The sequence below is a fragment of the Lissotriton helveticus genome, chromosome 5_1 (assembly GCF_964261635.1).
Source record: "Lissotriton helveticus chromosome 5_1, aLisHel1.1, whole genome shotgun sequence".
NCBI classification, from domain to species: Eukaryota; Metazoa; Chordata; class Amphibia; order Caudata; family Salamandridae; genus Lissotriton; species Lissotriton helveticus.
In genome coordinates this window covers 84,610,552-84,636,449 of record NC_136065.1, presented here as the reverse complement: position 1 = coordinate 84,636,449, position 25,898 = coordinate 84,610,552, and the positions used below count along the sequence as shown (strand labels likewise).

General features: G+C 48.9%; 1 protein-coding gene across 1 annotated transcript in view; it reads left to right on the top strand.

Annotated features, from left to right (window-relative positions):
* LOC144754166 (E3 ubiquitin-protein ligase TRIM39-like) overlaps positions 1–25,898 on the top strand; it is a 102,257-nt gene that overhangs the window by 15,608 nt on the left and 60,751 nt on the right. The window contains exon 2 of the mRNA XM_078641748.1: positions 12,968–13,063. Coding sequence (XP_078497874.1) covers positions 12,968–13,063 — 96 coding nt within the window. The remainder of the gene's footprint in view (positions 1–12,967; positions 13,064–25,898) is intronic.

Below are 25,898 nucleotides of genomic sequence, written 5' to 3'. Positions count from 1 at the left end.
GTTGATTGCGCAGCCTGAGTACCTCCTGTTGGAGCTGGGACACCTTTTCATCTCTAGCCGCTGTCTGATTCTCCAAGTCGTCCGCTCGTTCCCCCACAGAATCAATGTCTTTGCGCATCTCGCGGATTTTGGTAGTAAGATCTTTCTTCATGGTATGAAATTCCCTGGTGAGGTCCACTAAAAGAGATCCTAGGACCTTACTGGTAAATGGTCTGTCGAGCTCTGCCGACCCCCTCCTCTCAACAGCCCCTCCAGTATGGGTCATCGTCTCTGTTCCACCGCCCGCCACTTTAAGTAACCAGTCTTTTACTGATCTGTCCTTACGAGCTCTGGCAGCAGCCATTTGTAGGAGTCTCTACTCCCAATTCACAATGAGGGGGTCGCGTGGAGGGTTAGCACGTAGCAATGAGATCCATGTAACAGGCCTCCAGGCCCTGTCTGCAAAAGTGTCTCCCCGACCCTTGATCCGCGCTAAAGAAAGCTGTGCAAAATGTCCGTTCCTGAGGGAGCTGTGTCACGCAACTGGGGACGCCTCTCGGTCGGTGCTCACTGGCAATGTCTAGTGCATAGCGAAGGCTCTCCTCCATGATGGTGCCCAGGGATAGTGAAGGAATACCCAATGTCAGGGCCACCAATCCCTGGACCTGCTCCCCAGCTATTGCCCACCTCCTGGAACTGTGAAAAAGAGAGAACCTCAGACCTACAGGGGTAAGAGGGCTCGAATCACACACCGCCGTCACCTCTAGGGCCCCACACCCCACGTGACACTTGCTGGTGTAGGGGCCCCCCTTATCCTTATCTCTAAGGTGTTGCAGGTATAGCTTGCTTAATCTCCACAACGGCCCCTCGCGACGGGATGCCTGGCTTTCACCTTGCGGATACCCTGCCGGGGTTATCTCACAGGGGAATACCAGGACGGGTTCCCTAAGCAAGCGCTTAGAAACCGCTCGGTGATTTGCGCTATATAAATTCCTGTACATTTACATTTACATTTACAGTGCTAGGCAGCCTGTCAGCGTGCGGCATATACAGTGTCGAGACTGGTCCCTTGGTGTCTAGCTCTTCGCCGTCGTCAACACTCTCCTCCCAGGGAGCACGGGGGAAGGCCTTGTCTGTCTTCGTGCAATGGTCTGGTATGAGGGAAGTATCGCGCCCTCCTGATTGAATCCGTCCGCTCTAGCATAGTAGTGGTGACTCTTAGTGGCGAAGTATGTAGAGCGCGACGGTGCCGAGAGGAAGGGCCCAATACTCAAAGTGCGCCTGACAGTCTATTGCACAGCAGTATGGTTTACCTCAGCGGGGGCAGTGGGTATATGTCGCCCTCCACATTCCTCTCAGGGGGCGTTGGGGAGCAAGGCGCCGTCCGGCAGGGCACAGTAACCGGAGGCACCGCCTCCAGTCCAAAGCTTGGCGTAATGCGCCTCCTGTGGAAGTTCTGAATAAAGACACAATATCCCAACTGGTATTATTAAAAAGTCGATTGAACATTTATGCGAAAATCCTCCTGGATCTAAGTGCAGCATTTGATACGGTGGACCATGAAATATTAACTCACCGTCTCGCCAGATTGGGCGTAACAGTAATGGCCCTGAAATGGCTTAAATCCTTTTTGAATAATCGATCGTTTAGGATCTGGGAAGGCGGTGCACTGTCTAAATCTACCCCCCTCCAGTGTGGAGTCCCTCAGGGCTCTTCTTTGAGCCCTACTTTGTTTAACATATATATGGCCCCACTGGAGGAGGTGGTGGCTCCCTTTGGGATCAAAACAGTCACCCATGCGGACGACACCCAATTAGTCGTCTCGCTAACCCAACAAGAGGGATATTTGGACAATCTCTCTGCCTGCCTTGCCGGAATATTCTCCTGGATGACCAGTTCGCGGCTCAAACTAAATGGAGCAAAAACGGAGATCATGCTCCTGGGCCATCACTTTACATCTCTCCCCAAAGCCTCCTGGCCCTCCTGCTTGGGTGAGTTGCCCGCACCGAAAGACAAAATTAAAAGCTATGGGGTGTGGTTTGAGACCGACCTAACCTTTAGGACGCAAGCACAGAAAGTCGCAGGCATTTGCTTTGGCCTACTTCGAGCAGTGCGGAAAGTTCTTCCTCTCCTGCCTCCCCAGTCCAGGAAATTACTGATCCAGGGGTTAATATTATCCAGACTGGATTATAGTAACGCCCTGTTTTAGCAGCTCCTGAAGCTACCATCAATATCCTTCAACGGGTGCAGAACGCAGCAGCCAGGATGCTCTCTGGTGCCTCAAGAAGATCTTCGGCCAGACCGGTCTTGAGAGCACTTCACTGGCTGCCAATACGCGAAAGAATTATCTTCAAATCGCTATGCATCACCCATAAGGCTCTCCAGGGTAAAGGACCCCCGGTTCTCAGGAGCCTGATTTGCCCCTACAAATCTTCCCGGGCTCTCCGGTCGGACTTCGGAAACCTAGCCAAGGTTCCCAGAGTTAGGAAGGTACGCACAGGGGGACGCCGTTTTTCGGTAAATGCGGCAAAAAATTGGAATTCTCTCCCCAGCCGGATCCGTACCGAACAATACTATCTTGAGTTTTGAAAGTCCCTTAAAACATTTCTTTTTCCCCAAGGACCCCTAAGTAACGGTACCCTCTTCAGTTTGTTCTTTGTTCTAGTCTGTTAGCGCTGGGACGCTTTTGGGCAGCCATGCGCTTTATAAATCAAATTTCATTTCATTTTATTTCATTTCATTTCATTTCACGTGGACAGAAGCAAGGAGACTCGCTTCGTTTTGAAACGTGCTCATGGCATCATATAATTAAGGGAAAATAAGAAATACAGTTGTATCAGCACTGTACTTAAATGAATAACAAAACAACCCGAATTGGACTTGGTGCTCGGTATGTGCAAGTGTCATAAAAAGTGGCGACAAAAGTAACAATTGTGATCAGCATGAACGGCACATGGTATAGAAGTGTTAAATATATACAGTGAACCAAGAAAACAATGTGGCTTCAAATGAATAGCAGTACCAACGTTTTTTGATTTGCAGGAATAATTTGGATGAGCCATAATTGGAATTGCGTCCTTTATTGCGCTGAATGGTCAATGACGTTTCGATCCTCTTTAGTTGGGATCATCTTCAGGACCGGGTTGTGGTTGGAAAACGGTGCTGGAAACACTTAGGTGGAACTAGATCGAGTCCAGCGAATAATTAATCATCCTGTGGCTGCCTGCTGGTAATTGAGGCGATCCATCTCGGGGGCGGTGTCAATAAATTACGGGAGGCAGCGTATTCCGAGGAGGTTCCGAGGGCGATGCCTTGAATTAAAGGAACCTGGGGCTGATTTAAGCAGCAATGACCGGCGTAGACTCGCCATGTTCGTGTGCAGAGTGCCGTACTTTACAATCCTGTGGAAGTTCGCTGGTCCCAGTGCAGCTGTGAGGGGCCCCTATAGTGATGGGCTCTGGTGTGCTAGGGAGCACATGGAGGGGCCAAGGCCTACAGTTCTGGCGTGCTCACCTTAGCGGGGATGACACAACTCCTCCTGCGGGTTTATTTCCACGTCGCCATCTTGTCTCGGTGAAGGAGGTACGCTGCATGTACTCCAGGCCCCGGGTACCGGCGCCTGTTCTCTTCAATCCTCCCACTTGCGGCCAGTGTACAGTGGGGGACACCCGCAGACTGCAGCGAGAATGTCCTCAAGCCACAGTGCCGGACTTTACCGCTTCTGATGAATGTAAATGTAAATGTAAATGTAGTTGAGCTTATATAGCGCACAGCTACCCGCAGTGGGTGTCCCGGCGCTTGCTTAGGGAACCCTTCCTGGTATTCCCCTGTGAGATAGCAGGGTATCCACAAGGTGAAAGTCAGGCATCCCGCCGCAAGGGGCCGTTGTGGAGATTAAGCAAGCTATTGCCCAGAGTCGCAGAGTGTGAACCCGTGAGTCGAGGAGGCACCGGGGCGAGAATTATCGAGTCCATGGAATTTTTAGCCCAAGACCCGCCGAGGCGGGGAATTGAACCCTGGTCCAGGACTGATCTCAGCTTCCGGGTCTGCTGCCTCTAACCCCTGAGCCACACTTCTCCACAAGCGGGATGGCCGCCGGGCCCTTCCAGCGCCGCATGTGCCAGGCTCTGGAGACGTGAATCAAGCAGGCGTGCCGCACGAAAGGCACAGCGGAGATGCAAGGACTCGTCTCTGGTCCGGTCAGTGTCCAAATCTGCCAGAAGAGTCGTGCTTGTTGATGCTGTGCAGGTGAGGCCCAGGTAACGGACAGGAGTGGTGGGTAGGCACGTCCTACTCTGCCGCCATCTTGGACACGCCCATCCATCTTTAATGTCACGGTAGACCAATCAACGGTTAGATCATGCTTCTGGAGCCAGGGTAACTCTAAAATCACCCTATATTTGGGAGCTTGGATGATGTCAAATGTAATTAACTCACAGTGGTCGTCCTTGTACCATACCTCGTGCTCCCTCATATTAAACCGAATGGGAACGGATTCTAAGAGTTTGCCATCCACCGCAAACACACTTTCAGGGGTTCTCTTCTCAATCAGTTCTACTCCCAGTCTGAGGGCTTCCTTTTCGTCAATGAAGCAGCCTGTGGCCCATGAATCCACCATGACTTGGATATGTTTCTTGACCCACAACAAACTCCATGTTGATGAAGAAGTGTTCTGGACCATCACTGGAATTGTTCTTCACTGAAGGGATTTCACTAATGCTCAAGGATTCTCCTTCCTTTCTCCTCAAGCAAATCAGTTTCCGACGACTTGTCCGCTGCCATTGCGCCCATTTGTCCAAACTTGGGACGACTGTTTCTAGGCTTAACAGGGCCCTTTTTTCCCGCAGTATAAACAAAGTCCCTGTTTCCGCCAGTATTCCCGTTCATTGGGTGTGAGAGAAGCCCGGATCGCCCCGATCTCCATTGGTTCAGAAGGAGTCAATCCGTGCTCGGAGGTCTTTGGCTGGTTAAAGCGCTGAGGTACTCGTTCCCTTCTTCTGTGGTCACCTTTACGTTCCTTCAAGCGATAGTCCAGGCGCAATGTTAGTTTTATCAGTCCGGGGCGTGTTTTTTGTTGAGGATCCACTTGTGCTATAACATCCTTTTTTTTTTAATTTTATTTTTTTATTTAAAAAGTTTTATATAGCACTGACTAGACCCGGAGGTATCAGAGCGCTTTACATGAGCATCAGATCATAGTTACAGGTTACATCGTTACAAAGGTTACACAGTTCTTAGAGCATGGCAACATAGTTACTTGTAAGGTCGAGATAAACAATAAGCACAAATACGTAAGGGGAAAAGAAGGCAAGGTGAGAGATTCAGGGGAGGGGGTTGGAGTAGGGGAAGTATACAGATAATGAAGGTGGGAAAGAGGAGGGGAGGGTGAGAGACACAGCATGGGGAGAGGAGGGGAAAGGTGACGGGGACACAAACCGGTAGACGAGTCAAGGCAACGTCCAAAGTCCAGTAAGCTGTGATGCCAGGGGAAGTGGTATCCCTTCCCTATCTCTGTTGCGAGAGGTTCCCTTTACGCAGTGGACTCTCTCAGAGGGGTCTCTGAGACTCCAAGGCCTACATACTAGGATCCTTCCCCAAAAAGGGGAGAGGGAGTGCTTTGGCAAGGGGTGCCATACCATATCTCAAGTGTGAGTGGCTCCCTTGGCGCAGTGGACTCACTCAGCGGGTTCGCTGAGACTCCAGATTATAAATATTGGATCTTTCCCCAACAAGGGGAGAAGGAGTGCTTAGTCAAAGAGCACAAAGGACAGGGGGTAGGCAGAGTAGCAGGCAATGGGAGAGATTTCCGGGAGAGAGGATAGGAGCTAGGGAAGAGACATTAAGGAGAGACGAAAAGAAGTCTGCCTAAAGACCGACTGGGTAGGTGACGACCAAGGAGGGAATCCAAGGCCCATCTCCCCTATAGCTAAACTAAGTAGCTCCATCGGGCATCAGACAAAATAGTTCAGTCTCAAAACATTGAGAGAGGAGGGAGGGCGAGACATAAATAGAGGGAGGATGCGGTAAGAGACGACAGGAGAGACGAAAGGAAGTGCAACAATGTGGTTCAACAATATACTAGAAGAAGATCAACAAGTAAACATTAAATCAAACAATCAGCAATACAATTAGGGGAGGAGAGAAAAGAGAGAGAAAGTAGTGGGGCGTAGGGGAGGAGGGAAAGTGAGGATAAGGGAAGAGAAAACCGTAGAGACGAAAGGAAGTCTGTCTAAAGACCGACTGGGTAGGTGACGACCAAGGAGGGAATCCACGGCCCATCTCCCCTATAGCTAAACCAGGTAGCTCCATCGGGCATCAGACAAAATAGTTCGGTCTCAATACATTGAGAGAGGAGGGAAGGAGAGACATAAATAGAGGGAGGATGCGGTAGGAGAGGACAGGAGAGACGCAAGGAAGTGCAACAATGTGGTTCAACAATATACTAGAAAAAGAACAACAAGTAAACATTAAATAAAACAGTCAGCAATACATTAGGGGAGGAGAGAGAGGAGAGAGAAAGTAGTGGGGGGTAGGGGAGGAGAGGAGAGAGAGTGAGGATAAGGAAAGAGACAACCGTAGAGACGAGAGGAAGTCTGTCTAAAGAAGTCTGTCTAAAGACCGACTGGGTAGGTGACGACCAAGGAGGGAATCCACGGCCCATCTACCCTATAGCTAAACCAGGTAGCTCCATCGGGCATCAGACAAAATAGATGAATCTCAAGTGGCGAGGGAAGAGGTTCACAGAAAAACAGGGTGGGGACAAAGGGCAAGGGCATGTGAGGGCAGAGGACAGAAGCTGGAAAGAGTAGTAGCGGAGAGGGGGAGGGTTGGGGGAAGGGGGAGGGGGAAGGTAAGGTCAGGAGAGACGCGGGCGCCTTAGCCCGAAGTCCGGCTGGGTAGGCGATAGTCAAAGGAGGGAGCCCAAAGTCAATCTCCCCCATAGCTGTGATATCTCTTCTTTTCCTCTGTCGCACCTTTTCAATAAACTCTCCAATGGGAATACTCTTCATCCAATTATTAAAGTTCCGGAGGTAGAAAATGCGACTTTGGCTGCGTTGTTCCAGTCCACTCTCCTAAAGCACGTTGTAAAGGGCAGCTACTTTTGACCCATGGCCTTGAAGCCTTTTGTACTTTGCAGGTGGATCTTCAGTCTCTAATGTAGTATGGGAGGAGATGTATTTGGAGAGTATGAGAAGTCGTAGGCCTCCCTGTTTAATTCAAGATGATGACTCCTTGGGATAGGTCCTCACTCCATTACCATTAGTGGGTCCCGTAGTGGTAGGTGGTCCTTGCTATTTGTAAGGATGGGATTAACTTGGCTTACTATGTCCCAATCTAGGTAATGCACTGGGATCCTTAGTCATAAATATTAGCGGTTAATTATAGTAAATAATATCATTTAATTTGAGGGTTAGAGTGTCTAGGGATGAGATCAATGAGCACGCTCTGTTTTAATTGCATAATGTATCAGTCGTTCCAAGATGGCTGCTTGCTTATTTAGTGGTGGAATAGATCTGGGGTTTAGTCCTATCACTCTTTCCCTGCAACAAAACTACCTGGGTATAGTCCTCTATCTGTTTCTATGGGGGCAGAGCGGCATGCATGGTCCTTTGTTTCTGTTTGATAGCGTACTGAAAGCAATTAGTCCTATGTCTTTGCCTATGTGGTGGTGTGAGGTGAGTGGTCCTTTCTTTGATTTACCAATACAGCTAGCTAGCCATTTTGAAGTTCAACCGTTCAGGCACAAAATGGTGGGGCTTGTACTGTTCATCGAGGTGTTACCATCCAAATCACCCCCTTCACAGTGGCATCAGGTCCAGTAACTGCCCAGCCCGGGCCTCCTTTCAGAATGCTCCAGAGCCAGTCCCAGCGATGTGAGCCAGTACTCGGGCGCTTACATCCCCCAGATGCAGCATACAGTTCAGGCATAGTCTCTCACATAATATCTCCGGTGGCGACACATTCAGCAAAGTCTTGCTGCTCGGGGCCCAGGGCAATCACACAGGGGTCACACATCCCCTAGCTTAGTTCAGCATGGCTGTTGCCCCCCATGGCACCAACAGGGGGGAAGGAGGGTAGAGAAGGGCACGCCAGTCCAGAAATCGCCGATCCAGTGGCCTGGCGCCAGGTCTTCCCGAATCCCTTGATAGAATATGCCACCAATCGTCGGAAGGAGTTGAGGTATACCAACAGATCCTTGCTACCTTGCTTCAATTCAAGCAACTCCTTATCTGCCGAAAAAGTTTCTGCCCTGCGGTCAAATGTCTTTTCGAACTCCTCCTTGAAAGTGTCCCAGTCATGGAGGAGGGGGTTGTCTCATCTGACTATAGGGACTGACCACTGTGCAGCGTCCCCTGCTAAGTATGAGATCAGGAAGGCTACTCGTGATTGGTTTGTTGCGAACATCCTGGGTTTGCAATGGAAATGAAGCATTACTTGGGTCAGGAACGCCTGTACCTTATGCATATCCCAATAATATCTTTCGGGAGGTGCCAACAGGATCTGCTTGAATGAGAGGTTTGTGTCAAGGGTGGGGGTAAAGACCGACAGGTTTATGTTGGAGACCCAGGCTTACGTCTGTGGCTGTTCTGAGCTGGTGGCATAAAGGAAGAATTCAATCTTCATGGGGTTTAACTTTAATACATTAGTTGACATCCAATAAGATCAGGGTAGAATATGAGGATGTCGTTGGGTGAGGATATTTTAGGTAGAGTTGAGCATCATCTGCATATTGAGGGATCTTGATGCTGCTGTCTGTAAGGATGGATCACAGAGATCCCATGGAGAGGTTAAAGATGATGAGAGAAAGGATGGAGCCCTGTGGTACTCTGCTGGAGACAGGGAATTTCTGTGATCTGTGGAACCTATTTGCATGAACTGGTGCCAGTTAATGAGGTAGGATGTGAACCATTTCAAGACAGTGTCTTAGAAATCCATCATGTTTTTTGTGCGTTGATCAGGGTCAGCTGGTCGCCTGTGTCGAAGGCTGCAGAGAGATCCAGGAAGTCAGGGGTCATTCCTGTAGTTGAGGAGGAGGGTGTTGTTAACTAGTTGGAGTGTGGTGACCTCTCAGCCCTCCACAGGGCTTGGTCGCCCCACTCACTGCTGTCGCTCCTGCCTGCCTTTGCCGCCTCCTGCCTGCAGATTCCTTCGCTCGCTGCCCGCTGCTCCTGGGAATTTCCCGCTGCTCCTGGGAATTTCCCGCTGCCCGCTGCTTCTTGAAATTTCCCGCCGCTGCCTCCCTGCGGCCCCGCCCCCCTGTGATTCCATTCGCCGCCCACTCCCGCCACCCAGCTGCTCCTCCCTCCCGGCTCCTTACTTATGACGCCCACAGAGCGACCGCGCAGCGGACGCGCGCAGCGGGAGCGCCGATTGAGCGCCGAAGGTGCGCCAAAGGTAAGCCCGTCTGCGCCCGTATCCGCCTGGCCCGCGCCCAGCGCCAGGACCCCTGGCCCTCCCCGCCGAGGCAAGACGACCCGACTGACCTACGGCGCCGCCACTCTCAACGCACTCAATGCCGGCCGGTCCCACGCCTGCTGCCGAGCCACCCCGAGACGCACCCACAGACCCTTCACCTGCTGCACCTGCAAGTTCACCTGCCTCCGAACCTGCCCCGCACCCGCCAAGACAAACACCAGCAGCAACCACCTCAAGTGCATCCTGATCAACACCCGCTCCGTTCACAGACACGCCGTGGAACTCTGGAACCTCCTCGACGCTACATCACCGGACGTCGCCTTCCTCACGGAAACCTGGATGAACGCCTCCTCTGCACCAGACATCGCCATCGCCATCCCGGACGGGTACAAGATCATCAGGAGGGACCGCACCAACCACCGGAGGTGGCATCGCCATCGTCCATAGGAACACCATCCGCATCACGACCGACGCCAACGACTCCTTCGCCGCAGCCGAACATCTCCACTTCCAGATTCACACCGACCCTAAGACGACCCTCAGAGGCACCCTCGTCTACAGACCTCCGGGACCACGCACACAATTCAGCGAAGACATCACAGAGTTCATCAGCCCGCACGCCCTCCCCTCCACTGACTACATCCTCCTCGGGGACCTCAACTTCCACCTGGAGAACAACAAGGACCGCAACACCACCGCCCTGCTGGAAGACCTCGCCAACCTCGGACTCAAGCAACTGGTCAACACCCCCACCCACTACGCCGGCCACACGCTTGATCCCGTCTTCTCTTCCAGCAAGTACATCACCTTCAGCCACGCCACCGGACTCCACTGGACCGACCACAGCTGCGTCCACTTCAGCTTCAAAAGATCCACGACCCACCACCACCCGCAACAGGTACCTCACAGGAATTGGAGCAAGATCACCGCAGACCAGCTCACCACCTCCCTCAGCCAGAGCCCACCCGCCAACACAACGGACCCCAACGAAGCAGCCCGCAACTTCACACAGTGGCTGACCGCCTGCGCCGACGGCCTCTCGCCACTAAAGAACCCTCCCAGCAGACCCAGAAGCAAGAAGGCATCCTGGTTCACCGACGACCTCAAGGACTCCAAGAAGACCTGCCGCACCCTCGAGAAAGCTTGGCTCCTCGACCGGACCACCGACAACATGACCGCCCTCAAACATGCTACCCGCAAGCACCACCTGCGCATCCGCACCACCAAGAAGAAATCCCTGAAGGAACGACTGGACAACAATGCCCACGACAGCAAAGAGCTCTTCACTATCGTCAAGGAGTTCTCCAACCCCAGCACCGGCACCAACGACATCACTCCGTCACAAGACCTCTGCGACTCCCTCGCCTCGTTCTTCCACCGCAAGATCACCGACATCCACAACAGCTTCGGCGCCCCACCCACGCACCCAACCGTCGAACAACGCCCCCCACCGCCACCCTTCGCACCTGGACCACGGTGACCACCGACGACACAGCCCGCACGATGAACACCATCCACTCCGGATCACCGACCGACCTCTGCCCACACCACGTCTTCAACAAGGCCGACTCCACCATCGCACCCCAACTCCGGAACATCATCAACGCCTCCTTCAACACTGCCACCTTCCCGGAGAGCTGGAAGCACGCCGAGATCTGCGCCCTCCTGAAGAAACCTACAGCGGACCCCACCGATCTCAAAAACTTCCGCCCCATCTCGCTCCTCCCTTTTCCTGCTAAAGTCATCGAGAAGATCGTCAACAGACAGCTGACCGCCTTCCTCGAGACGAACGGATCCCTCGACCCCTCGCAGTCCGGCTTCAGAGCCAACCACAGCACGGAGACCGCCCTCATCGCAGCCACCGACGACATCCGGACCCTGCTCGACAAGGGGGAAACAGTGGCCCTCATCCTCCTGGACCTCTCCGCTGCGTTCGACACGGTCTGCCACCGCACCCTAGTCCAGCGCCTCAGCAACATCGGTATCCAAGAGAAGGCACTGGAGTGGATCATCTCGTTCCTCGCCGGAAGAACACAAAGAGTCCGCCTCCCCCGTTTCGCTTCGAGGCCACCGAAGTCATCTGCGGCGTCCTGCAAGGATCTTCACTCAGCCCCACCCTCTTCAACATCTACATGAAACCTCTCGCAGCCATCTCACGCCAGCACAACCTCAACATCATCTCTTACACCGACGACACCCAGCTGATCCTCTCCCTCACCAGAGACCCCGACACCGCCAGAACCTGCCTACACGAAGGGATGAAAGACGTCGCCGAGTGGATGAAGGACAGCCGCCTGAAACTGAACTCGGACAAGACGGAAGTCCTCATCCTGGGATCTTCGCCCTCCGCCTGGGACGACTCCTGGTGGCCCCCAGCCCTGGGCACCGCACCCAAGCCAACCGACCACGCACGCAACCTGGGCTTCATCCTGGACCCCTCCCTCTCGATGACCAGACAAGTCAATGCCGTCTCCTCATCGTGCTTCAACACCCTGCGTATGCTTCGCAAGATCTTCTGCTGGATCCCGACCGAGACCAGGAAGACTGTCACCCAGGCACTCGTCACCAGCCGACTGGACTACGGAAACGCCCTCTACGCCGGAACCACAGCCAAGCTACAGAAAAGACTCCAGCGCATCCAGAACGCCTCCGCCCGACTCATCCTGGATGTCCCCCGACACAGCCACATCTCCAGCCACCTGAGGAACCTGCACTGGCTCCCCGTCGACAAGAGGATCATGTTCCGGCTCCTCACCCACGCACACAAGTCTCTCCACGACCTGGGCCCCAAGTACCTCAACGACCGCCTGACCTTCTACACACCCACCCGCCAGCTACGGTCCACCAGCCTCGCCCTCGCAGCCGTACCACGCATCCGAAGAGCCACCGCCGGAGGAAGATCCCTCTCTTACCTGGCTGCCAAGACTTGGAACTCCCTCCCCATCCATCTTCGGCTGACCCAGGACCATCTCGCCTTCAGGAAACAACTCAAGACCTGGCTGTTCGAGCAGTAGCATACCCCTCCCCCCAAGCGCCTTGAGACCCTCCCGGGTGAGTAGTGCGCTATACAAATGGCATGATTGATTGATTGATTGATTGATTGTGGCTGTGTCAGGGCTCCATACACGGTTATTGCACTTATAAGACATGCTTGCTTAGATATTTTCACTTGGTTCTGTGTTGTTTTGGAATGTTTGCTAATGTCTCTGGGACAACGTTTCTTCTTTAGTGTCAAGTCTATCTGTTTCCATGCTTTAGGCATAAAGTGTGCGCAATGTCAAATAGCTGTAAGTGCAAGTAATGAAGCTTGTCTCCTTGGACCAGGGATTCTGCTGCTAGGTCCTTCTTGGCAATAACCGGACCCACAATGGAACACCATTGTCTGTGTCCTTGTATGTGATACTTCGGGCTGGTGCTCACAATTCTGATATGTGCGGCTGGTGCTAGCAATACTAATGTATGACTGGTAGGTACAGTCTGGGCACGTGTGGCAGGTACTGTAGTGACTCTTTTTTTGTAATTAGGACCACACTCTGCAGATCTACACTAATTTCTTGCACTCTCCCTACAGGTGAAATTTCAAGAGTGGCTGCTTGTCCTGAAGAAACAGGAGGGATATTTTCTGGAGTCCAAACTCAAGGAAGAGGAACAATATAAAAGCATGAGGGTGAGTGGCTACAGTGAGTGCTGTGTCTTTGTATAAGTTTGTGCCCACATCTTTGTGTTTCCTCTTAAAGTTCAAGACACACAGAGGCTGATGAGTCACCCTACAGACTGGGTCGTGGTCCCAACCAAATAAATATACTGACTGAAGTTACTGCACCTGGATATTGGGGCTGAAATCGGCCAAGGGCGTGTCCTAAAAAACATAAAATCAAGTATTACTCTGCTGACCTTAAGGTAGTACTTGCTTACTCACATGGTGCGTGTTAGAGTATGTGTGCAGTGGTGTGGCATTATCTGGCTGGGAGTACGTACCACCATGTGTGTGTGTGCATATATGTGTGTGTGCATGTTCACACTTAGGGATACGTGTCTAAGTATGTGTTCATATACGGATGGACCTGGAGTTATCTTTGGGAGTACATGCATGTCTGCGCATCCCTATATCCGTCTGTTTTTGGGCATGGATTACTGCTTGTGTGTCTCCATATTCATATATAAAATTTTGAGCCATAGAGTATACAAATAAATGTTCTTATCTTTATCTTTATGCATGTTTGAGGGTTGTGTATGCTTCAGTCTGGATTTATTGGCTGTGACTTTGTACCTAAATAAGTGAATGCCTGCCTGTGGGCTTGTATATCACAAGGTCTGGTGGCATTTGTGAGTGTGCGAATACATGTGTGCATTTGTGAGTTTGTGACGTGAATGCATAAGTCTGGAGTCCTACATACGTGAGATTTTATATGCATCTGTGTGTGAGTATATATGTATGAATGTGTGTCTCCATGAGCGTGTGCATGCATTGACTGAAGAAATCCATCTGTGAGTTTGTACAAGGTTTGTGTCCGAGTCTGCAAATTAATGTGTGTGTCTATATGAGTGTGTACCTCTGTGGATGTAAGTATGTATGGATTTGGATTTATCTATCCATCCATCAGACTTCGCAAGCATAGTTTAAGGCCCTTCCTAAACAAAGGTTTTAGCAATGTAAAAATGCTACAGTATTGCATATACATCGTCGAACACAATAAATAATATACCAGCCTCTAGACCTCTATTTCTTTACCTTGTAGAATGAATCTTAATGGGTTATACATACATTTTGTGAAACATCATGGATACATCATCATCTTATTATTCAAAACTTTTATTTATTCATTTTAGTTGGTATTTGTATTTATTTACATTGATAGTATCAAAAGAGGGAAAAAATGTAATCTAAAAAGACATACATATTCATACAAATCATTTTTGTCACAAGTTTTGCTTTTTTATACATTTTCTACATAGACCAACAATTTCATATCTTTATATGCAAATTCAATCTAGTGCTCTTCACTGGACCCCTATAATAATACCATACACTAATCACGTAAACAGAATCACATTTGCACTCAATAACACCAATCAAACTATCAAACCACCCTAAAAGCACATTCACATCCTGGTCAGAAGGGGACATAGATAGTGTGAATCTCCATGACCGTGTCATGGGTTGGGTGCATACAGTAAGGTCGACACGCGTTTCGGTGGAATATGTCTGATGTTAACCACCTTCTTCAGGACCTTCCAAAATCATATATCTTTCACCTAGTGGTAGGAGTACAGATAATAATGATGTGAGAAAAATTCTCAAATGGTTGCCACCTTCAAATTGACAAACTATTGGTAAGTCTGCTAGGTCAGTTATAGATGACTCCTATTATAAATGTAAAATTCTGCCCCTAGGGAATGATAGGATAGATGCAACTAACACATTCTCCTATTTGGGTGTATTAACTGATCATTCTGGTTCATGGAACCCGGCGGTTAAGAGCAGAACTCTTCTCTTCAAAAGGTCAATCGGGGCATTGATGAATATTTCTAATAAATTGGGTAAAAGGCCCCCGGGGATACTTCTTAAAATTTACCAAGCTAAATGCTTGAGTATAGCTATGTACGGGGCAGGAGTCTGTGGATACCAAAATGTAGTCATAATACAAAAAGAGGAAAATACTTTTTTAAGGTTTTTAGGCTTGCTGGACGATTGATTTATTGAACATCTGACCTGAGCAGAGCGGTCACACCGCATTGCTCGCTTAGTGGGGCAATTTGCTTGATTTCCAAGCAGTTTTAAAATTCCTTCGTTTTCTATTTGTTTTCTACTTTATTTCTCTTTCCCCTGTTTTTAACCGCCGCTCCTCATACCTGCACTATAATTGGTAAATCACCGCGTTTTGCTGGTCCTGGGTCCTTTTGTTTCTGCCTCTCGGCAGTTGTGCAGTTTGGCGGCCATATTAGGTGAGGGAAGGACGCCGGGCGTGTAGTACACGCTCTAGCACCCAAGGACGCTCGACCTCCTCTTAAAGGAAGTCATGTTGACGCGCAGCGGTCACGCGCAGCAGGAACGCCGGATCATCGCCGGATCATCGCCGGATCATCGCCGGAGTCACGCCAGAGTCCAGCCCGTCTGCGCCCGTCAGCGTCCCAGAGGCGAGCGGAGCAGCGGGCGGGGCTCTTTCACCGGGTTCATTTTATCCTACTGTTACTAGGGTTACCTATACGTCGCTTGAGCTTTGGGCTTTGCGAAAAGTACCCTGTGGTTGCTATAAAGTCTTTCCGGGTCGATATAAGGGTAAGAGACGTTGCCCTGGCTGTGATTGGGTACCAGACTATGCCCCGGTCACTTTGCCGAGTAGGGAGTTAGACAGTGTGAAGCATCTCTGTCTGCTTCTAAATACTAGATCTGCACGCAGGCATGCGCAGGATATCTACGATCTGCTGGCCGCTGAAAAGCCGCTATGTCTGATGTTTTTTTTTTTCTTTTTTTCTTCTTTTTTTTATTCCTCATATGCCAAAATGGGTATTCTGGATGGGGAAATCTCCTCCTCTCTCCTGCATTTAAGATGTTCCACCTTCGATACCCGGCTCTAAGGAGAGAGATAAAGGGGAAGCCCCTCCAGCTTATACTGTTTGCTTAATCCACTCCAATCCTGTTTATCCGAGGAGCCCTTTATTGGATTGGAGGAAAAGACCCAACAGTACCCTGGTAAAATCATAGGAATATGCTCATCTGTTCCGCCATGCCCCAAGGGCCCAAGGGCCTCCCAGATCTTATCATAGCTAGAGCTATCACAGGCTATATCAGATTCGATGACATAGATAACATATTTTAGGCAGTCTGAAAAGGTTGGAGGTTTCACATCCTTCCAGGATCTACATATTTCCCTTCTTGCTAAGACCATCACAAAGAAAGTGAATTTAGCCACAATGTCATTCAGTTGGTATTCTGCAACAAGCCCAAACAGAATTGTCCTCGGGGTAACCGCAATTCGTATTTCCAATACCTCAGCCAAGAACTCTTCTATTTTAGACCAGTATTCTATGAGCATGGGGCATTCAACAAACATGTGAAGATCATCAGCAGAAGGAGATTTGCATCTTGGGCAGCTATATTCTAGGCTCGTGATTTTTGCTAGTTTTTTCGGCGGTAGATATGCTCTGTATAGAGTGAAAAGGTGATTCCTTTTGAGGGGGGCGGACTTAACCACGGAGTTTAACATCTCAAAGGAACCTACCCACAGATCTTTCAAATTATCATGATCCAAGCCCTCAATTTCCCCCCACATCTTTTGGATTTCTGGCTCCGTCACATCCTCTGCCTCTAGCATAGCCCAGTACCAGTAGGATATCTCTTTTTTCCATCTCTCCTTTCTATTTACTTGGTCAAACTTTGGGTTTGAGGTATTAAAACCCCATGGTATAGTGGCCCACCAAGCTGAGAGTTGGTAGAATTTAAACCTGGTGAGAGTTCCCCCTGTTAATCTAGAGAGGGATTCCCAGTCCATGAGCTGTGAGTTGTTTTGCAAATCCCTCCAGTGCGTTATGTCTGCTAATCTAAGAGGGCGTGACAGCTGATCTCTGAGACACTCTGGTGTTCCCGGGGAATCCCATATCGGAGCCTGGGACGCGTAGTAGGGGATTCCCAGCTTTCTTCTAAGAAATACCCAATTTTTTATCGCTGTACCCAAGATCTTTAATCTGACTTTCTTGTAGAACCTGGGATCCCCAAACTTGAATAAAAAAAAAAGAATGGCAATAGATGAGTATATCCAGGAGAGCCAATCCTCCTGCGTTTAATTTTCTTCTTAACTTTTTCCAGGATATTCTAGCTGTCTTCGAGTTCCAAATAAAGGAGCCAATTTTCCCCTGTATTTTCGCTATGTCTTTTGGACTAAACATTAATGGGATTGAGTTGAACAGGAAAGTAATCTTGGGCAGGATGACCATCTTGATTAAATTTACTCTCCCAAAAATACTCAACTGGAGACCTGACCAGCGTTGTAAGAGGTCACATATCTCCTTGTAAATTCTATCTAAGTTTATTTTAGATAACTCTGTAATGTTTTGAACCAAATGTATTCCAAGATATCTCATGCGTGATCTTGCCTCAGGGAGCACCACCTCCTGATTCCACTGCATGATCTCCGTCTTTTCTTTATTTATTTTATAACCTGAAATAGACCCAAACACTTCTGCCTGGTCGAAAAGTTGTGGGATCGCCTCTTCTGGATTGGAGGTAAACATTAAGAGGTCATCTGCGTATAATGCAAATTTTAAGGACAATTCTGAGATATTGCAGGGTTTAATTAGGTGATCTGATCTCAGTCGAATAGCAAGGGGTTCAATATACAAATTAAATAATAGCGGGGACAGGGGACACCTCTGCCTGGTACCACGTGATATTTTCACCCAATCTGTAAGGAGACCATTGACAAGAATTTTTGCCTTAGGACTAGAATAGAGTGCTCTAATTGATGTTATAAAATTTATCGGGATACCAAATCCGGATAATGCCTTCCATAGATAAGCCCATTTAACTTGATCGAATGCCTTAGCGGCATCTATGGCAACAATGGTCAAAGGGAGTTTCTTTTCAGTAGCAACGTCTATGGCAGCAATGGCCTGGAAGGTCAGTTCATTCAATTGCCTACCCGGCATGAAGCCCCTCTGGTCCTCGTGCACCACAGTTTTAATAACTCTGGCCAATCTCGCTGCCAATACCCCTGCAAAGATTTTATAGTCTGTATTTAGCAGCGAGATTGGCCTATAGGATTCGATGACCAGAGGGTCCTTATTAGGCTTCAAAATTAAGGTGACTGTAGCTTCCGACCAGGTGTTTGGGGGGCACTCTCCTTTCAAATGTATTTTATTAAATAGAGATGTAAGTATGGGAACTACTATGTCGGTGCCTAGTTGATATATTTCGACCGGAAGCCCATCCGGGCCAGCTGCTTTCCCTTTAGCCATCTTTTTTATCTGGTTGTAGACCTCTCCCTCTTTAATAGGTGAGCTCAAAAAGGCACTATCTATCTCTGATAGCTGGGGTACATCCAGCTGATTAAACCAGTCTACAGCTTCCTGAGATGAGAAATCATTAATCTCTGTATAGAGGTCTTGCATAAAAGATTTAGCTTCCTCGGAGATCTCGGTGTTATCATGTGATATATTCCCCGTAGAATGCAATTTTAATTCTTTTATTTGGTTTCTGACTTTATCTAGCCTACTCTTCCAAGCCAACAGACGACCACATTTTTCACCGTAAGAGAAGTTTTGTAATTTACTAGCGTCCCACCTACCTTTGATTATTTTGTCTAGGTTTGCCTGGTACTCGGCTTTTAGACCATCTAGCTCCCTCTGAATAGTAGTCAGGTTAGACTGTTGATTCAATGATGTTCTCTGTAGCTCCTGCTCTTTCTGTTTTATAATAAAAGAGAGGCTTCATCCTTTTTTCTATTTGCCTTATTTCTCTTTATCGTAAAGGTAGTTAGGTGCCCCCTCAGGAAGGACTTAAAAGCTTCCCAGACCGTATGGTCAGGTGCAGTGCCATTATTAAACCCAAAGTATTCGACTATTAGCTTGACCAGATTTTCTTTTATATCATCTCTTTGAAGTATTGTTCTATCAAGGGTCCATCTTCTTCCCTGTTCTCCCTGTTTGACCTTAATCGTTAATTCAACCATTGAGTGGTCTGATATCACGGCCGGGGTGTATAATATGGAGTCGATTGCTGAAAATAGATTCTGGTCTACCAAAAAGTAGTCTTTTCGTGAGTGGTTCCGGTACCTATGACTGAAAAAAGAATAATCTCTTCTTTTGCCATTTTTAATCCTCCACACATCTAATAGGTTATGGTCTTTCATTATATTTTTGAGCTCCATTTTTGATTTGTGCGGAGGTGTAAACGGGGCTCTGGATGTGCGATCCAAGGTAGCATCAAAGACTAAATTAAAATCACCCCCCAAGATAACGGGCATGTTTAGATCTAAAAGGCTAGACTTAAGACTTATCAAAAATTCTGGGGAGTCACGATTTGGCCCGTAGTATATGTCTGATGTTGACAGAGACCTGGTTTGAGGATTCGTCTAATCCCGATATAGCTTTAGCAATTCCCCCCGATTATAATATCTTCAGACAAGATAGACTGGACGGGAGGGGCGGGGTTGTGGCACTTGTGGTGAATAAGCTTGCCACTTGCACCATCATTCCCATGGATACCATTTCAGGATCTGAAGCCCTTGCTTTTTCTATAGCTCTGTCGCCGCATCAATCCCTCAAAGGGCTTTTAGTTTATAGGCCCCCTTGACCGGCAGGCTCTTTCTTCGATGAGCTTCAGTCGGCCATCTCGGCGCTGGCTCTGAGAGTGGAGCATTGCATCCTGGCTGGGGATTTTAATTTCCATATGGATGAGGGCTTGGACCCTGATACGATCAAGCTGATGGAGATTACGGCTCCCCTAGGCCTGGCCCCTTACCTTTTTGGACCAACGCATGTAAAGGGTCATACCTTAGATCAGGTCTTCTCCACGTCCCCCATTGAGGTCATGTCACTTCTGCCGGTGCTTTGGTCTGACCATAGCCTGGCGAAATTTCATGTACTAGGTACTAATAAGCCATCTAGTACCGCTCCTAGACAGCCGGGGCGAGCCCCCAGGGCCTTTCATCGGGTGACTCCAGCGATGCTGGTCCAGGCATCTCGCGATCATCCCTGCCCTTTCTCGGGAGACCTGGAGAGGGATTTAGAGGCCCTGCAGGCGTGGCTTACGGATAGGCTGAACGATCTGGCCCCCGTGATGGCCCCCCGATCAACATCGAAACGGGTTTCTGCCCCCTGGTTCACTGAAGCACTGTTGGCTTCTCGTAGGCAGTGCAAGGTGGCTGAAAGGGCTTGGCGCTCTCAGTACGATCCAGCGGCCAGGCTTGTCTATAGGACCGCGGTTAAGGCCTATCATCGGGACATTCTCCTGGAGAAAAAAGGTTAATTTGCAAGAAGGATAGAGGCAGCCTCTAATTCCTGCAAGGAGATCTTTACAATTGTCAGGGAATTCACAGCCGCACGAATTAATTCAACTCAGGCCGCTCCATCTGACTCGTGGGTCTCGGCTCTCGCTAACTTTTTTACCACCAAGATCAAACGGATTCAGAATTCTTTTCCTCTGAGCGTTATTGAAGTTCCTCGGAGCCTCGAAGACGGGTCAGGTCCGTGGCCCCCTTCGGGCTCAGTTTTGGCGGATTTTCCACCTATTTCAATTCCTTCGTCGCTGGCACTTATGGCTAATCTTAAGTCTGGGTCGCCTCTTGACCCATGCCCGGCCAGATTCCTCGCGAAAATGGCCGATGCTATAAACCCGCTGGCGAATCCGCTCTTGAATCTCTCTTTGAGTCGGGGGGTGGTCCCGCAGGCTAGGAAACAGGCGATGGTCATTCCCCTTCTTAAGAAGCCTGGTCTTGACCCGGAGGCCTTGGCCAATTATAGGCCAATCTCTCTCCTCCCGGCGCTGGCTAAGATTCTGGAGAAGCATGTTCATATCATGCTCTCCAATTTCCTGGAATCTCATAATCTGCTGCACGCCACTCAATCTGGCTTCCGCCCCAATTTAAGCACCGAGACGGCGCTTTTGGAGGTGTCCGAGGCCATTAAAGAGGCGCGGGATTCGGGAGGCAAAGCCATGCTTGTAATGCTGGACTTGTCTGCGGCCTTTGATACCGTCCCCCATGAGGGTCTCCTCATCAGACTCCATGAGATCGGTCTGAGGGGACGGTGCTTAGTTGGTTTAGATAATTTCTGGCCGGCCGCCGACAAACGGTCTGGGCCCCACCCAGCTCCGCCGTGATGCCGCCTTTGGGAGTCGGAGTTCCGCAGGGTTCTGTGTTGAGCCCGACGCTCTTCAACATCTTTATGACCCCTCTCGCGGCATTGGTGGAGTCTTATGGGGCCCAGATCGTATCCTATGCCGATGATACCCAGCTCCTCTTTACGTGCAGGAAAGGAGAAGAGTTTGATGGAGAGAGTATCCGTGAGTGCCTTGGGGCTGTTTTCAAATGGTTCCAGCTGAACAGCCTCAAATTCAACTCAGATAAATCTGAGGTACTCTTCTTCGGCTGCCCTCACGATCCAGACTGGCAGGAATGGTGGCCGGTTAATATGTTTCCTCCAGCACATTCGTCCCAGCTAGCTAAGAATCTGGGAATTAAGATGGATAATGGCCTGGTGTTAAGATCTCAGATCCTTGGTCTTACGGGAACTTGTTTTGGCCTGCTTAGGATGCTGCGCAAGTTTCTTCCTTTGTTATCAGTAGACCATAGGAAGTTGACGGTGCAGGCCTTAATTGGCTCAAGATTGGACTATTCCAACGTCCTGTATCTTGGCCTGTCGGACTATCTTCTGCAACGTCTCCAGGTGGTCCAGAACTCGGCCGTGCAGGCCATTTTTGGCCTATATAGGCGTGCCAGAGTTTCGGGACTCCTGCAGTCGCTCCATTGGCTGCCTATCCGGAAACGGATAGTGTTCAAGGCCTTGACCCTGGCCCATAAGGCTCTCCATGCTTCGGGGGCAAAATATCTCCAAAGGAGGCTTGCCTTTTACCATCCGACCCGATCTCTGAGGTCTGAATCTCTGTTCCTTGCGGCGGTCCCTCGAGTAAAAAGGGCCCGCATTGGGGGCCGCTCTTTCGGACTGTTGGCACCGCAGATGTGGAACACGCTGCCTTTGGCACTTCGCAGCACCTCTAACTTGCTGATTTATAGGAAGGGCCTTAAAACCTGGCTTTTTGCCCAGTAGTCCGTTTCTGGTTCCTGTTTCACTTTGCTCCATTGTGTTGTGTTACTCTGTGATTGGTTGTAATAAAAGCGCCGGGACACTCTATGGAGTAGCCGTGCGCTATAAAAGACAAAAATAACATAACATAACATAACATTAGCAGTACCGCAGAGCTCTTCCGTTTATAATTGCCACAATGAGCTGGGGATTCCTTTTATCTCTGATTTGGTCCAGATGCAGCCTCTGTTACTATGGCATAGAGTTTGGACGTCTAATAGTACAGAGTTAAACAGAGATATTATTAAAGACGCCATGAGTCTATTCCACACAAACAAGATCACTTGGCTGAATTATATCAGAAGATTTTTAATAGACGTGGGTAAACCTGATTTCTATAGTAACCCCTAAACATTGAGTACGATTTCTAGGAAGAATTTTAAAGTTTTTTGTCAGTCGCACTTAGAGTCCCTAAGAGCGGTTTCAGAAATTAAGAAAAGTACTGTTATCCCTCACCCGTTTATTCTTGTATCCCCCACTATTCAACCATATCTGGATTGGTGTATAGGAGGATATGACAGGTATGTTCTTACAAGACTCAGATTTGATAGTTTCCATCGATTAGTCAGCTTCCCAACATTAAACGATTGGACCAGAGTCCTTTGTCGGTGTCCTTGCGATGAGATGTCTTTCCAGCCGACAATACATGTGATTTTATTTTGTAAATTTTATAGACTAGAAAGATGTAGATGGATTTTGCCATTGTTGAAGAGAGGGGGCTGAAGGCAATGTCGTCCCGCCTTTCTATATTTACAAATGCTGGAAAATGTTTATTGTGTGGGTGTTACGACCGGATTCCTGAAGTCCATATTAGAAAAAAGGATTTATGATTTTTAATGTCAAAAAAATCAAATAAAATGTATTTGATTTGATTTCATTTGATTTGATTTGACTCCTATTGAGATAGGGTTCTGTTAAACCTGCGTAGACAGGAAGAATCCTCTCTGCTTGTTCTTCGAAGATATTTTCTTTGTAAGTGAACGACATCGCTTCTAAGTTGGGGTTATTACCTGTTGTCTGTAGTTTTTTTTTTATTTTTTTTTTTTATTTAATACGATTTTATATAGCGCAAACATTACCCGAAGGTGTCAGAGCGCTTTACATAAGAACCAGTTAAGATACATAAGGACTTAGGATTACATGCGTTACATAAAAGATACAAACAGAAAAAAATGCAAATGTACACGTTATAAAGTCACACAAGGAAGAGATATTCAAGGAAGGGATACGAATGGATATACTCTAAGAGTCACATAGGAATGGTAGATAGTTCACAGGTCTACTACATATACTAGTGATTAGAGTTATCTCTATATACATAGGGAAAGGATATGAATGGATATACTCTAAGAGTCACATAGGAATGGTAGAGAGTACAAAGGTCTACTGCATATACTAGTGATTAGAGTTATCTCTATATACATATATTTACAAATAGTAGATTTTCTCAGGTCAAGACCTAAAAAAACAGGAGAGCAGAGTTCCATTAGGTGAGGTCGGAGGGGGGACGCAGTAACAACACCAAGGGAGGATGGGATGGGAGGGATACAAGGGTATGGAGAAAAGGCAAATCAGAAAAAGGAAGAAACATTTAAGGATTGTCAAGGGGGAAACGAGGAAAAAGGGGGAAGGACAAGGGAATGGACAAGATGTGGGTCAGGGTCCAGAGAAAAGCGGCCGAGAACAGCAGCAAAATGGCAGGCAAGGCAAAAGAAAAGACGTAAAGAAGTCCATGAGAGTGACCCAGTGAGTATGAATTAGAGTGCCAGGAGAAGTCCGGGGGGGGGGTTCATAGTTCAGAGATCAAAGTCAGGAATGGAGAGGAGGCATGTAGGCTCGGGTCCACTGAAGTAACTTTGAAGATAATCAGCCGGTCATGGCTCCCTCGCCCCCATACCTGGGAAAAATTCACTGGTTACTCGCTCCTGCCGGGCTACAGCAGCACTTTGTTTGACTACAACAGAAGTTGTTGGAGAGGGGGCATACAGGCGTTGAAGGGCTGAAAAAAGGCTGGGCTCAGCTGTCCTCACGCCTCCAGTCCCGGAAGCGGGGTTGTGTGCTTAGACTCCTGGGTGGGGGCACCTCTGCGCCCCTCGATCCGTGGCGGGACAGGCTGCTCCGATGAAGAGTGTTCTCTGGGGTGGGTGAGGGCCTCCAACCGCTACACAGTGCACCACCATTATGCCAACGACAGGGGTCCCCCGGTGGTAGCAGCAAGGAGCATGCTGTGCAGGGAGTCTGCTGCAAGATGGTATGTCGGCACACGTTACCGGGGTCGTCTTTGCGGCCGCAGTAGCTCATTGCACGGACATCGGGTGTCACAGGTGCCTTGAATCGGCGCCTGCCGCCATCTTAAGGTCAGGCATGGGGCCATGAGGTAGCGCCATCTGGTGGGAGCCCGCATTGCGGGGCCGCAAATGCCCGGTAGCGCTCGCATCAGCCGCCCGCTCACCTGTGGCGTCAGGGCAAAGGGGGGAACTCGAGTTCGAAAGCGGCATCGGGCTCCGTTTACTGCGAGATCTGGCTCTTAGATCTGAACAGCAGCCGCCATCTTTGGTGCCGGTCCCAAAATCGTTCAGGGCTTCCTTACCCCTAGACTCGCCGACATGGAAGGCAGAGAGCGCCCAACTTACGTGCGCAACATGTTCCGCTGTCAGGATCTGCTGTTGACGTCCCCCGGGGCCCCGGGGGATCGGCGATGATCGCTCCTGAAGTGTGCGCGGACCGGGAGCCCGCGCACACTCCTTCCATTGCCCGTCGGAGGTGTGGTGCCACCACACTGGGGAACCATGTAGACTAGGCAATCTTATAGTGCATTACATCCCTGAATCATGTCCTGTTAATAAGGGCTCAGGCTTCCATAATTGAGTCTATTTCTAAATAGTATTCGGCGTGTACCACAAATGATCCAGTCAGGCTCGACAACAGCAACAAGCAGCCACATCATCAAACCACAGATCATCCAGCAGAGTTCATCTAAGTGACAAAGCGAGCATGGAAGCTCCAACATTGTGTAGATGAGTTTTAACCCACAAATAGTTCATCTAAACCAAATTCCCTCTAATCTTAACACGTTTCAGGACATGTATATTCCCTTCTTCAGGACATATGCATTTCTAATTCTAGAAATTACATGGGCACAACCACTGACCTTGGGCATTCTCTGTCTGCTCAATCCTCACTGCAAGGATTTCCTGCAACAGTATAATCGTCAATAGTTTGACTTGTCATTTTTTATGCCTTCATTAGACCTCTCACAGGGATAGGCCATAGCTGACTGTAATGTCCCAGGATAACTAGTGCCCATTTAAAAAAAATATAATTTATTGATTTTTTCAGAGGTTTGTATATAGATCCTTGACAATAGTGAGTGTACATAATACATTGATGTGGTAGAAGGATATAATAACAGCATTACACATACTATAGAATTGTGGTTCGATGTTAATGTCCCATCGGGAACTCAAGATCATATTAATTGTGCAAATATATCACCATGAGCATTGTTAACATTAACAAAAATAACTGTCCGTAATTTACATTCATATTTGACGATTATCTATCTTGTGCGTAGGTCTGATCATGATCGCGTGTGTATGCGTACTTAGCGACATGAGGTTTAGGTTAAGTCTGGAGTGTGTGCGCCACAGTGTGCGACCTCATGAGTTGGGCCCGGAGATTCCTATTACCACACATGTGCT